The following is a 14807-nucleotide window of genomic DNA, read 5'->3' as shown; positions in this document are numbered from 1 at the left end:
TTCCTCTTTTCTACTTCCATATGCTGGTGCACATCCCCCTACCAATTTAGTTTAAACCCTCCCCAACCACACTAGTGAATCACCCTGCAAGGTCCCAGTCCTGTTGAGGTTCAACCCAGCCCTTTGCATAGGTGCCTTCTGCCCCAGAACCGGTCCCAATGCCCAAAGAATCTGAAGCCCTCCCTCCTGCACGAGCTTCAAGCCATGCATTGATCCTCCACATTCTATTTCTACTCTCGCTAGTGCAGGGCACTATGAGTAATCCAGAGATTACTACCTTTGAGATCCGACATTAACTTCCTCCCTAGCTCCTGAAAATCTGACCATAGGACATCAATACCTGCCCCTGCTATGTCGTTAGTACCAACGTGTACCACAACTTCTGGCTCACTCCCTTACCCCCTGCAGAATATCCTGCACCCTCTCTCTGATGTCCTTCACCCCGGCACCAGGGAGGCAATACACTGAGACTCACAATGCCGATTTTGTCCCCCTGACTATGGAATCGCCTGTAACAACTGCATTTCTACACTTTGCTGCTCCCTCCTGTACAGTCCTTTGCCCATTGCTATGGTCTGGACTGCACTCCTTCAGGGTATCGTCACTCCCAGCAGTCTCCAACTCTGGGTACCTGTTTGAGAGTGGCACCTCCTGCCTCTTCCTAGTTTTCTGGATGGTCGCTCACCTAGTATCCTGGTGACCAAAAGGTTGATTAAAAAGGAAAAATAGAATGAAAGGAAATGAGACAGCAATATAAAAAGAGATTGGAAGAGCTTTTTTAAAGTATTTACAAAGGATAGTAGCTCAAGTAAACATCAGTCCCTTAGAGGCCGACAGGAGAAATCATCATGGGGAATGAGGAAATAGCAAAAACGTTGAACAAATATTTTATTTCTGTCTTCACAGCAGAAGGCACAAATTACATACCAGAAATAGAGGGTAACCAAGGGGCTAATAAGAATGAGGAACTTAAGGTAATAAATTTCAGCAGAGAAAAAGTATTGAAAAAACTTCAGGGACTAAAAGCGGACAAATCCCCAGGACCTGATGTCCAGGATTATAAAAGAGGTAGCTGCAGAAATAGTGGATGCACTGGTTATGATTTTCCAAATTTCCCTAGATCCTAGGATGGTCCCAGAAGATTGGAAGTTAGCAAATGTAACACCGCTATTTAAGAAAGGAGGGAGAGAGAAAACAGGGAACTACAAGTCTGCCAGTCATTAGGAAAATATTGGAATCAATTAAGGAAGTCTTAATGCACTTAGAAAATCATAGTATGATCAGACAGAGTCACCATGGTTTTAGCAAAGGGAAATAGTGTTTGACAGATTTATTAGTGTTTTTTGAGGATGTAACTAGTAGAATAAAGGGGAGGCCACTGCATGTAGTATACTTGGATTTCCAAAAGACATTTGATAAGGTACCACACAAAAGGTTAATAGGCAAGATAAGGGCTCATGGAGTGGGGATAATATATTAGCAATGGTGGAGTATTAGTTAACGGACAGGGAGCAGGGATAAACGGGCCATTTTCACATTAGCAGGTTGTAGTGGAGTGCCACAAAGATCAGTGCTGGGGCCTCAGCTATTTATAACCTATATTAATGACTTGGACAAAGAGCCTGAGAACAATGTATCCAAGTTTGCTGATACAATGCTAGATGGGAGTGTAAGCTGTAAGAAGGACACAGAGAGGCTACAAAGAGATATAGATAGGTTAAATGAGTGGGCAATAAAGGTGGCAGATGGGAGTCTAATCATAGAAATTTACATCAGGGAAGGTGGCCATTTGACCTATCATGTCTGCACTGGCTGACAAGTAGTCATCCAGCCTAATCCCACTTGCTAACTTTTGGTAGGTTACAGTGCTTTGAGTGCATCTCCAAGTACTTTTTAAACGTTATGAGCATTTTTGCCTGCCTCTACCACACTTTCAGGCAGTGAATTCCATATACCTATCGTCTTCTGGATGAAAAATGTCCCCTGAAATCCCCTCTAAGCTGCCTAACGTCTTCCCCTAAACAAAAACAAGAAATGCTGGATTCACTCAGCAGGTCTGGCAGCATCTGTGGAAAGAGAAGCAGAGTTAACGTTTCGGGTCAGTGACCCTTCTTCGGAACTGACAAATATTAGAAAAGTCACAGATTATAAACAAGTGAGGTCTTCCCCTAAATCTATGCCCCTTGGTTATGGTCCCTTCTTATCCACTCTATCTAGCCCCCTCATAATTTTATACACTTCAATTCGGTCTCCCTCAGCCTCCTGTGTTCCAAAGAACCTTAGCCTATCCAATCTTTCCTCATAACTAAAATTCTCCAATCCAGGGAACATCCTCGTAAATCTCCTCTGTACCTGCTCTAGTGAGGTGTGGTGACCTGAACGGCACACAGTACTCCAGCTGTGGCCCAACAAGCGTTTTATACATTTTCAGCAAAACCTCCCAGCTCTTATATTCTCTGCTTTGGCTAATAAAGGCAAGTATCCCGTATGCCTTACTGCCACCTTTTTTATTTATTTATTTAGAGATACAGCACTGAAACAGGCCCTTCGGCCCACCGAGTCTGTGCCAACCAACAACCACCCATTTATACTAATCCTACATTAACCCCATATTCTCTACCACATCCCCACCATTCTCCTACCACCTACCTACACTAGGGGCAATTTACAATGGCCAATTTACCTATCAACCTGCAAGTCTTTGGAGGTGGGAGGAAACCGGAGCACCCGGCGGAAACCCATGCAGACACAGGGAGAATTTGCAAGCTCCGCACAGGCAGTACCCAGAACTGAACCCGGGTCGCTGGAGCTGTGAGGCTGCGGTGCTAACCACTGTACCGCCCTTATCTACCTGTCCAGCACCTTCAGGCATCTGTGGACATACTCTGCAAGGTCCCTCTGTTCCTCTACACTTCTCAGTATCCTACCTTTATTGTGTATTCTCTTGCCTTGTTAGCCTTACACAATTACATTACCTCACACTTCTCTGAATTGAACTATTTGCCACTGTTCCAACCACCTTACAATGGACCGCCATTGATATCTTCCTGCAGCCTACAGCTTTCTTCTTTATCAACCACAAGGCCAATTTTTGTATTGTCTGCAAACTTCTTAATCATACCTCCTACATTGAAGCCCAAATCATTGATACATAGCACAAAAAGCAACGAACCTTGTACTGAGCCCTACAGAACCCCACTGGAAACAGCCTTCCAAGTCACAAAAACACGTATCCACCATTACCCTTTGTTTCCTGCCTCTGAGCCAATTTTGGATACAACTTTCTTGCTTCCAATGTGGGGGAAATGTGAGGTTATTCATTTTGGAAGTAAGAATAGAAAACCAGAATTTTTTTTTTTAAAAAGGCATGAAGCTTCTAAATGTTGATGTTCAGAGGGACTTGGGTGTACTCATACAAGGAACACAGAAAGTTAGCATGCAGGTACAGCAAGCAATTAGGAAGGCAAATGGCATGTTATTCCTTATTGCAGTGGATTGTAGTACAAGAAAAAGGAAGTTCTTGCTATAATTGTATAGGGCTTTGGTCAGTCCACACCTGGAGTACTGTGCGCAGTTTTGGTCTCCATATTTAAGGAAGGATGTACTCGCATTGGAGGCAATACAACAAAGGGCTTTAACATAGTAAAACTTCCCACTAGATTGGTTCCTGGGAAGAGAGGGCTGTCCTGTAATGACAGGCTGAGTAAAATGAAATTATACTTTGGGGTTTAGGAGAGATGTTTTTTTATTTATTCGTATTTAGAGATACAGCACAGAAACAGGCCCTTCGGCCGACCGAGTGTGCCGACCAACAACCACCCATTTATACTAACCCTGCAGTAATCCCATATTCCCTACCACCTACCTGTACTAGGGGCAATTTACAATGGCCAATTTACCCATCAACCTGCAAGTCTTTGGCTGTGGGAGGAAATTGGAGCACCCGGCGAAAACCCACGCAGTCACAGGGAGAACTTGCAAACTCCGCACAGGATCACAGATGTGATCTCATTGAAACCACACAAGATTCTGCAGGGTCTTGACAGGGTAGACACAGAGGTTGCTTCTGCTGGCTGGGGAATCTGGAACACAGGCACAGTCTCAGGATAAGGAGTCTATCATTTAGGACTAAGCTGAGGAGAAATTTCTTCACTGACGGTTGTGATTGTTTAGAATTGTCCACACCAAAGGATGCTCCATCGATGAGTATATTTAACGCTGAGTTACAGATTATTAGGGTCTCTGGGAATCAAGGGGTTATGGGGAGTGGGCAGGAAAGTGGAGTTGAGGCAGAAGCTCAAATCGATAGATATCTGGATACTAATGACATCAAGGAATATGGGGGTAGCGTGGGAAAGTGGTGTTGAGGTAGATGATCAGCCACGATCTAATTGAATGGTGGAGCAGACTCAACGGGCTGTATGGCCTACTCCTGCTGTTATGTTCCTATGATTGTATTGAATGGCCGCTGATCAGGCTGCCCTTTGGCCTGGGATGACTTTGGCAGCAGTCCTCTGGTAGCCTGAGGCCTGGAGGGCCCCGGCTGCCTAAAGGTTTCCTGTACAGGTGCAAGACCCTCCTCAGGCATCACGGGTGCTGGAGCTGGGCCGACTGGTGGAGGGGTCGAGGAGCCACTGTCCACATTCAGTGTCCCGAGGGGACCCCCCAAAAGCTGTGATGGTCAGCCTCTGCTCCTCCCTTTCAAGGCTCACTTGAATCTCCCTGCTGACCAGAGAACAAGGAGCTGGAGAAGCTCCAGGGCTCTCATCCTTCTCTCACCTTGCCAATGCTGCATTGAGCTCATGGCCAAGGCAATATTGTGCAGGTCATTTAGAGTCATTTACAGCACAGAGACCATTCTGCCCATCAAGTCTATGCCAGCTCTCCTTGGAGCAAACCAGTCAGCCCCACTCCCATAGCCCTGCAAGTTTATTTCCTTCAAGTGGCCATCCAATTTCCTTCCGCCACCCTCGTGGGCAGCGAATTCCAGGTCATCACCACCCACTGCATAAAAACGTTCTTCCTCACATACCCCCTGCATCTCTTGCCCAAAACCTTCAATCTATGTCCCCTAGTCTTTGTACCATTAGTTAATGGGAATAGCTTTTTCTTGTCTACCTTATCTAAGCTTATAAATTTTGTACATCTCTACCAAATCTATCCTCAATCTCCTTTGCACCAAGGAAAATCACACCAGCTTTTCCAACCTAAACTTGTAACTAAAATTCCCCCATCCCTGGAACTATTCTGGTAAATTTCCTCTGTACCCTCTCAAGGACTCTCACATCCTTCCTAAAAGGAAGTGACCAGAACTGCACGCATCTGTGGGATCTGTCTCTCCATAAGAATTGCCAATCTCTTGCCAGAGGAAGCCATATGCTCACACACCTGAGACACGGCAGCATTCATGGCTGCGCATGGCCTCTGGCATCTCCGCCAGTTATTATCTTACCTCTATCGGCAACTCCAGCATGCCCTGTGCTGTTGACACCAGAGGATGGTCATGAGCCTGGTTTTCGCCAAGGGCCTGGCTATCCACAGTCCTCCAACTGTCAGAGGCTTCAGCTGTCTAAGCCTCAGCCAGCTGCTCGGGCGCGTGTGGTGCTTTCACCAGCTGGTGACCCTTATTCTAAAGCCAAGCAGAAGCCCACTGAGGTGAAAGTATCTGCATTGATGGAAGGTGTAGGTGAGTGATGTGATGCTTCAGCTGACTGCTGCTCCTCCTCCGAGATTGAATGACCTTCCATTTCTGCTGGGGTCTCCTGCCCCCACCAGACTGCATGAGAACACAAACGTGTGGGTTTAGCTGTGCCAATCTCGTTATGCCAACCATGCATGATGTGGATCTTCAGAAGTGAATTGTATGCTGTTTGAAGACAATCCTTACTCTCTTGTGCAGCGCCTCCAGTCTCATTATCAGCTATTGAGCGGCTGCTCTGGGTCCCCACAAATTCCAGTGCCTCATCCTTGGCTGTTGAGAAGCTGAATATCTGGCATTCCTTCAGCAGTTGGTGATGTCTCCCTGCTGTGATAGGCCCTTTGTCTTGCAAGTGGAAAGAGGGAGATAATCATACTTCACAGAGATCGATATGACAGTTCTGGTAGTGGCAGCCCCTCGTTCTTTGCTGGGGTTTCCTATATAACTTATTCTCCCATCATCTCTCAGGGGAGTTAATCAGGATGAGCTGTGAAAGAAGGTGACCTGTGGCCAAGATGCAGCCATGCATTTGCCAGGATGAGGTGATGCTTAACCCCCTTTGCCAGCACCTTTGTGGCGCCTCTCTCCCCATGTCGTGCTTTATGCTACATGGTCACATGCAATTCTAAAGGGGAGAGAGGTGTGAAGCACTCACCTTTGCAGAAGGAGATTGTTGACCCGCTTGCAGCACCGGACCCATGTTCGGGGCGGGGGAAAAGGTGGGTGTGATGCCACGGCTGCAGACTTCCTCTGCGATCTCCATCCAGGCTTGCTGGCTCAGGGAGGAGAACCTCTTCTTGACATCGCTAGGGAAGAGAACCTTCCACCTTTCCCATACTGCCTGGAGAAAAATCCCAAGCGAGGCATCGCTAAACCGTGGGGCCACTGTGTCTACCCTCTGTCATCCTGCAGCATTTTTCACCAGGGCAGGGTCAGGGAGTTACAACAACAGATTCAGCAGACTACGAAACAGCAAATGAATACGAGTATAAGTCACCAATGCAAGCAGGACTGGCAGGGCTTTAAATATGGGACCAGCACCTGCTCCTGAAATGCATTCGGCACCTCGAAACCTGGGCCCCACACCTCCATTATGTAAAGTGCTGACCCACTACATGATTGCAGTGATCCAGCCTGTGACAGGCTCACTAAATTCAGCGCATTGAATGCACAGGTTTCCACAATCGTTAATGCTGGTTTAAATGCCAGCCCGATCCATAAAACCAGCCTCATTCCTAGATCGAAATAACAAGCGTGGCAAGTTTCCACCATGAGATCATTCGAGGAGGCTCTTCAAATTGGGCTTTTGTTGGTTTAAAGGTCAGTTTTAAAGTTCAAATATTAAAAAATATTTAAATATTTAAGAAATTGACTGGTATAACATCAATGAAGCTAGTAAATGGATCAGTATAACTTTTTAAAATGAATTTCTGTGAATTAAAATCCGGTTATTTTTGTGATAAACTCATCTTCAGCTGTATTAATAAAACTGCACCAGGTTACCACGATTGAATATATTTTTAATACAATAAAAAAGATTTACATTCTATTACGGTATATGGAAGATGTTGATTATGCAAGTGAGTTTGGGCAGAAACTTGAACCATAACTTCCTTTTGGAAAACCAGCACAATTTGTGCCCAGATTGCCGATTGGACCCAAAGCATTAACTGCATCCCATCTTGTTATTGTAAGCATTATGTGTAGAACCAGGAAATAGCTGTGGCATTCACTGGCGGCAAAGGAGATATTGAATGTAGAATACAAATTAATGATTTGATAAGATGAGCATTAATTGTAATTTAATGCAGGCAATATTAAAAGCTTTGGCTTGCAAATGTATTAAATTATTCCAGTGATTACATGCTGGTACATGTAAAATGATTATTATGGGAGCAAGGAGTCAAAAGAACAAGTATGTGTTAAATGGTACAGTACTACAAAAGGGATCTCTGGACTAGAGTGGATAAATATATGAAATCATCAGCCCAATGCTACCGTTAAAAAAAAAGGCAAATGAAGCACTGGTGTTTCATTAGCTGAGTACAAATGTATTGCCACTGTCCAAGTTTTAGTTAGATCCCCTTCTGGAGCCTGGTCAGCCATTTATAGGAAGGTTATTACAGCCATTGCGAGGATAGAGGCAAAATAATACCAATCAGAAATTTGGTTCAAGATTAATGTTGAGCTTGTTTTCTTGGAAGAGACTTTGAGCTGATTCAATTGAAGTTTTCAAGGTTACAGAAGGAACAAAAATTGCTTTAGGCAATTTGCTCACTATGGAACACTGAAGTATACAAGTACCATGGGTCATAAATTAAAAATGCAAATAGACAGACAAGAAGTCAAGGCAACAGAACTACTTGACCTATAGGGTAGTAGAGCAACCCGAAATAAGTTACTAAAGAAAGCCATCGAAGGGTAATGTTCAAGAAAGAATTAATTTGTTGTTGTTTTGAGGGTTATGGTGAGAAGGTGCATAGGAGTTTTTTTTTAATCAAAAAAAGGTCAGGTTTTTCAGTTTCTAAAAATTCAAGAAGAAAATACAACTGATTTTAAAAAAGACTGTAACCAAGACTAACAAAAATACAGAAAGAAGAAAATGAGCACATGGTGAAGTGGGGCGAGTGAATGGGTAACTGCCTTTTTTTCATGACCACACATTTATTTTGGACATTCAGCACAAGTATCCGACTCCTGATACACAGCATTTATTACACCTCATCAATTTTCAGAACATGCTTCTCGATTCATTCCATGTTTAGCAAACAGGAAATGAGATACTTATAAAGTTGAGTTTTTTTTTTACAACCCTTTTATTGGCATTTCTCAGTGGACCCTGTAGATTTTCATCTTATGTGTCAATTTACAATACATTTGCCCATAATGAGATAAAAATTTTACATAATTTACAAGACATCCATTTAAACAAGCTCTTCCTAAACAAGCTTTCAATACTCTAAAATGTACTACCTACAAGTGTACAGAATTGCAATACGTACAAAGCACTATATTAGGCCTGAATTACAATACTGCTTCCCTGTCCCATACCCGAGGATGAAGACTTCACAGTTAACAATTGTTCAGTTTGAACAAGTGTTCAATTCTCTATTATCCTTAAAATACCACAAAAGGAACGATGGACCCTTATCCAGTCAACATATTCAAGGAGGTGGCCAAACAGGACAAAACACACTGAACCATGTTGGTTTATTCTATGCCAAACAATGAAAGACAATGGTTTTGGCACACTACATAAAAATTGCAGATGATTCTGTAATAGGTCAACAGGTACATGTGTCTATGTTTTCCTTTAAAACAAGATTTCTGCCTTAAATGTTTATGTACCTGTATAAAGAAAATTTGAGAACCATTAAGGAAATTTTTAAAGGGAGATGCAAGTTTATGAAAAAAGGGTAATTTAATATTTTTAGATGTCCCATTCCCCCTCCTGCTGATTTTTTTTCATTTAAAATTCCTTAAAGTGTTGTTTATAATCCAATAGTAATTTAAAAGAAACCATTAATCCTTCAAGTGACTAAACATCTTAAATAACTAGTTTCCACGGTAGTTTTATTTAAGTCAGCTATTAAAAATGTGCATCATGCCATAACTGCAATTACATTTTTTGTTTAAATGTACAGAAAAAATGTGCAGACAAAATGCTCAACACTGAAGTACAAAATGTAATAAGGTTCAAGCTTTTGGAGGGGGCATCCAAAGTTGTGTCCATATAGTACAAAATCTGTGTCAGTGAACAGCTTTGGTGCAATCTGAAATCACTATGAATAGCTCAGTGCAATAGATACAGTTACACCAGCATTGTTCATGAATACAGAAACAGTACTAATCTGCATGACCAAATTGCCAGCTTAACAAGCATCATTGGGAACACAGCATGTTGGAGTAAAGTGACAAGATGCAAGCTGAGTCATACATGTAGCAGGTATGTTGGGTATGGGTGCCGAACACCAGGAACATTCCTTCATGGGAAAGGAAAAACTGTTAAGCTGAGCGAACAAACTAGTGGCAAGTTTAAAAACTGACAAAAGGTCAGGAAGTAGGCAAACCAAATAGAAATATAAAGATTACTGGTTGGATATCAGACTTCCCAAGATTACCAACTAATCAAAAATTAACAGTTATGTTGCAGTTAATTTAATAAAATTCTATTCAACAGTTCCAAGGATCAAATCCAAATATTTTGATGTTTTTCTTAAAACACACCAAAAAGGAGTAAGTGCATTTTCTACATCAAACAAGGCCTGGCATGCAAGAATGTTTATGTATGTACAAGTACCTTTCTCATTCATTTGAAATACATTCCAACAGATCTAGCACACAGATAATTCTCCCACAGGGACAAGTGAGAATATTCAGTCAACAAAAATTTTCCATCAGGGTTGAAAGCTGGAGAATAATCCAAAGATGTAGCAAAAAATGTTCAGGCCATTCATATGGATAGCACTGAATTAAGTTTTAGGACAGCCACCTCACTCTAAAGGTGGAACTAATCCTGTTTAAAATTGCACAATTAGTTACTCACCAACAATTCGCCATCCTGCTTGCTCCTCTCCATGCATGTTGCTTTGTTTTCATGTTTACACAAACTTTAAAAAATGAAAGTGAGCTGATATTTCTCCTTCAGGCAGTTGGTTACTCAAGAGGGGTGCAGTTTTCATCATCACGAGAGAGGTCCCAGATGACAGTATGTACATACAAAAAATTCAAGATTCACCACAGGAACAGTTTGCATGTCCAACTAAAGAACATTCTCATTAGAAACTTGGCTAGTAAATGGCTTTGTGAGGAAGAAATCCATCACTGCAATTGTGGTTTTATAAAAACAAAAAGAAAGTCGTCTCACAACCAAAATAAAAGGATACACGATAGAAATAGTGTGCGAACATTAACAGAGCTGGCAAGATCCATCTCCAGCTCTGCTCAGTACACAAAAAAGGGATTTGTGCATTATTTGAGTGCTTGCATATTTTATGCATTGTATGCATTTATATAAATCCTTTATTATACCACTAAGCTGAATTTCTCCAGAATCAAAGTAGTGCACACTGGAAGAAGCAGGCAAGTAGATTGCATTGGTGAGTAACAAATCGAAATCTACCACTTTACATAGTGATTTATCTTTAATATCTTGATTTAAAAGTCTATTGGCATCAGAAGTACCTAAATTCAAGCCATAACCAAAAATCATTGCTTAACCTTAGCTTCAAAACTTCCTTAGCTTACATTGTTTATATAACCTCATTTCAATAGCTAAGCCTTCTTTTCTTAGGAATCTTCTGATCTCATGTGCAAATGAAGTGGAGTTCTAACTGACTCCATGGTTCATACAGTACTCAAGTACATCATGTTTGCACAGTATAAACAGCAAATTAGAGAAAATTTGCACAATAAAGCTGTATTTTCCATATTTCATATACTTATTTTAATTAGGGTCAACTCCATCTGCAAACCTAGTGTCACCAAAATATAAACAGTAGAACTGCACTTTAAAATGTACCATGCATCTTCAGAAGAAAAACTATTGAAAGTATAATTTCCAAATTAAAATGAGAAAATAGATTTTCTAAAATAGTCAGCTTTCTATGTTCTCAAATATCTTTGAATTGTTATGGTATAGTGAAATAAAAAGTAAACCAGAACCTTATTGAAAAAGTTTCAATGACCTATCAGTATTGAATTAAAGTAATCCATTTTAATTAACACCAAAGAAACAGCTCAGTTTCAAAACACAATGCCAAAGCTCAAAATATTGGGCCAATAATTTTTGAAAAACAAAAATCTGCTGCTCAAATAGGAGCTGCATATAGCTATTCCAGGATTCTAAGCAAAATGAACAGATTTACTGTAGGTGCATTTTAGTCATCAAATATGGATTGACAAGTTTTACTTGAATTAATAAAATGGTTGAAGTCAAAAACTCATTTGGGCATGTAACAAACTGTGGAACCTGACTGAGATGTCTCTGCATTGGCTGTATGTCACAAATAGATGAAAGGAGTCATGTAACAATTTCAGGATTCAAGCACGGGTGAGTGAAAACTGATTGAAAGTCAACTGCATTAGATGGCAGTGTAACATCAGAACACCTATAAATTAAAGTTTATTAAACAATTTTAAAATGCATTTGAGGTTAGCACAGGGCATAACATACACTTTTTTTCTTTGAAGACCCAAGTATGAAATCCAGATCAAGGATATGTAATAAAAAATAAAACATCCTAATGACTATAGTCTCTTCGAGCTCTAAGCTTTTACCTGAATAAAGCATCATTAGACCAACATGGGAGTCATTTACAGTAAGAATCAGATTTTGATTACTATTTAAATGATTATTCCACATATTTTAAACTTATCTGTTGAAGTAATAAAAAGGCTCATCTTAAACCTGCATGGAACACTGACCTGAGAAATTAGTTTTTGAAACATTTCATTGTCCTTTATTTTACAACTCATTCATATGTATACAAGGAAGTTTCAATAGACATGGCAACCTATGTGAATGTTATTAGGGAAACTACTGGTAAAACTATACGAAGAGCACAAGCATCAAAATCCATTTCACATCAACGAAAATGTTCAATTCTTCTCTCTTCCCAACCCCCAATGTCAACGATGGTTGCCAAGTCAACTTAAACATCCCATTTTGCATACAAATGAATTATGAGCTGGGATGCAGGATCAAAACAGGTATAAAATAATTGCCTTTAGTACTTTCTTTAAAGCATTTTAAACTCAAAAAAGTGAATTGCTACAAACACCAGCGAAATGACGGAGGTATTTCTAGTCAACTTTCCATGAATTTTCTTGGATATAAAAAAAGGGAAGGTCTGTACTGTTTTCTCTATGTTAAGCATGGCTATGGCTGCCCCAGTTGAAAAAGTGGAGGAATTTCAGTTTCCCTTAGTCAACAGCATGAAATTTAATTCAGCACTCAAAGTATACTGCAGCTGGTAAGAAAACCTGAAATACCATCCAGGGCACTGCACATCACAAATAGCCACGGCCAAGATGCAAAATCCAGTATCAGAATGGGGACAAGGTGCTTCGTATTATACCTGACCTAAATATGTTTAGCAATATGCTAATATCAGATGGTGGGCAGGCGGGGTGGAGAAATTTTATTCATGTCAAAAAGAAAAACAAACAGCAAATACCACAGATCTCATTTGTAGAATTTCACCATTCTAATGCCACTTTCATTACGGAGCAGGACCGAATTACGTGCATAGGCATGGTATGATCCAGTCTTCATAGAAAAGTAAGACCTTATGACAAGTAACCTGCCATGGAACAAGAAACAGCTGAAATATTAGCTAAAGTAGGATTCTGTGATGGTCTAACTGCCTGTTTACATAATTTAAAAAGTACTAAGATCAAATCGAGGTTTCCATTTCAAACACAGAGTTCCGCTGTCCAAGAATGCTGTTCAGCTCATAACTGAAGGCAGCAATGTGCTTGATGTCAAAAAGCACTATAAAATTATCCTTTCAGAAAAGTCCTCCAAACGGATACAAGATGAATGGTACAGGATTCCAAAGAGTATACAGATGGAACTCACACTCAGTGTTGATGAAATTACATAAAGAGGTCCTGACTAAGACAGAAGCCCAAACCACCATTAAATGAATACGATATGATTGAAGAAAAGTCCTTTTTGGTGTTAACAACCCTCTGGATAGAATAAAAGGATTGATCTTCACTTCAATCCATTGATCTGCATTTTATTAACTAATTGTGAAATGACTGTGCATTATTTGCTGTATTTTTCATTCTGTACACATCATGTACATTTTGCGACAAGGCTTCCCAATGCTACACTGTTGTACTTTTTGTCCCAGTGATTTGTGGTCGTGCAAATTCCACAAAGTCATCAATAAGCACCGGCCATGCTCCTGAAACACATCAGAAAGTTGCACATGTAAATGTTTTCCATATTTCCAAAAAGCATTTTTATTTCATTTAAGATTGTTATTCAATGAAGTCAACTATTACCATGCACATACTCTTAAGTGTGTGTTAGCTTTTGTTTAGTAAGATGAACACAGATCAGAAAAACTAAACTTTAATGACGTTGTGACAGAAAGCACTCCATGATCAGATACTGCAAGGGTTGGATGCAGGATACAAAACAGCCTCAATTGAGTAGTCCTCCACTCTGGCACCAATGTAACATTTCTGCATTTTAAGAGAGAGTGCTAATTTTGTAACAAATTCAGGACAGTTTCAGGCTGTGTGGCTCATCTCTGGCAAGAATAAATTCAGGTAACCAAAATTTGCATTCCTTAGATTAAGATGCAATGGTGCGATCAATCTATCAAGTCAAGCTGGATTTGAACTCAGGCCAGAGGTAAATGGCAAGTATTCAACCCAGAATCTAATGTCACACTCATTTTTAACATCTCTATAGTAACTGATGTGATTTTGGCAGCTTTTACTAATAAATGAAACTACTGAACAACCAGTTGAGTTGCTGTGCCCTACAATTTGCTGACATTTAAACTGTCTCACCTTGATAATTAAAATCATAGAACCCATAGTAATGTTTGACAAATAGCTCACAGTACTAAATTACAAAGCAGAGATCTTATTGACTGATTCCAAAGTAATCAAAACAATTTTTTCAAAACATTTTAGTATAGAATGAATAATCACCACACATTTAAAAACAGCTTCAGAATAATCTTTTTGCCAGTTATTTTATATAGCATACCTTCCTCATCATAATTGGACATGTCATCAGCAATCATACAGCTGAAGTCTAACAGAAGGTTCCAGGTGTCTTTAGGTATTGATCTTTTATGATGTTCCTAAAAGCAAATGCGCAATAATTTTTAAGACATCAAAACCATAAATTGAGGCTTGAATGCATCAAGAAACAAAGTAAGCTTTACTGCACAAAACTGAAAATCTGTTTCAGCAATTTATCCCATGTTCGCAACCTACTGCAATCCAATAGTGACCTGAAGTAAATACTAAGAACCTAGAAGTTCAAACAAAACTAGGACAACTGTTGCATTTACCACAAATCCAGTGAGAATTTTACTGAGGAAGTAAAATACTGTGTTGGGTTTTAGGCACCTTCCTT

At 40.3% G+C, this 14807-nt stretch overlaps 1 protein-coding gene across 7 annotated transcripts in view; it reads right to left on the bottom strand.

Moving 5' to 3' along the window:
- Nucleotides 1–8889: 8889 nt before the first annotated feature.
- LOC137375334 (DCN1-like protein 1) overlaps nt 8890–14807 on the bottom strand; it is a 55187-nt gene continuing 49269 nt past the window's right edge. For 6 of the 7 annotated variants that reach the window (XM_068042343.1, XM_068042344.1, XM_068042342.1 and 3 more), the window contains 2 exons: nt 14433–14529; nt 8890–13614 (listed from right to left, as the gene is read on the bottom strand). In XM_068042343.1, the coding sequence (XP_067898444.1) occupies nt 13535–13614; nt 14433–14529 (177 nt within the window). In that variant the 3' untranslated portion in view covers nt 8890–13534. Of the gene's footprint in view, nt 13615–14432; nt 14530–14807 lie in introns of those variants that run through there. The other variant, XR_010975988.1, reaches the window with a different exon arrangement.

Source organism: Heterodontus francisci, chromosome 11, assembly GCF_036365525.1.
Source record: "Heterodontus francisci isolate sHetFra1 chromosome 11, sHetFra1.hap1, whole genome shotgun sequence".
Lineage (NCBI taxonomy): Eukaryota > Metazoa > Chordata > Chondrichthyes > Heterodontiformes > Heterodontidae > Heterodontus > Heterodontus francisci.
Note: the sequence above shows the minus strand (reverse complement) of the source record. Positions and strands in the feature narration are given on the sequence as shown.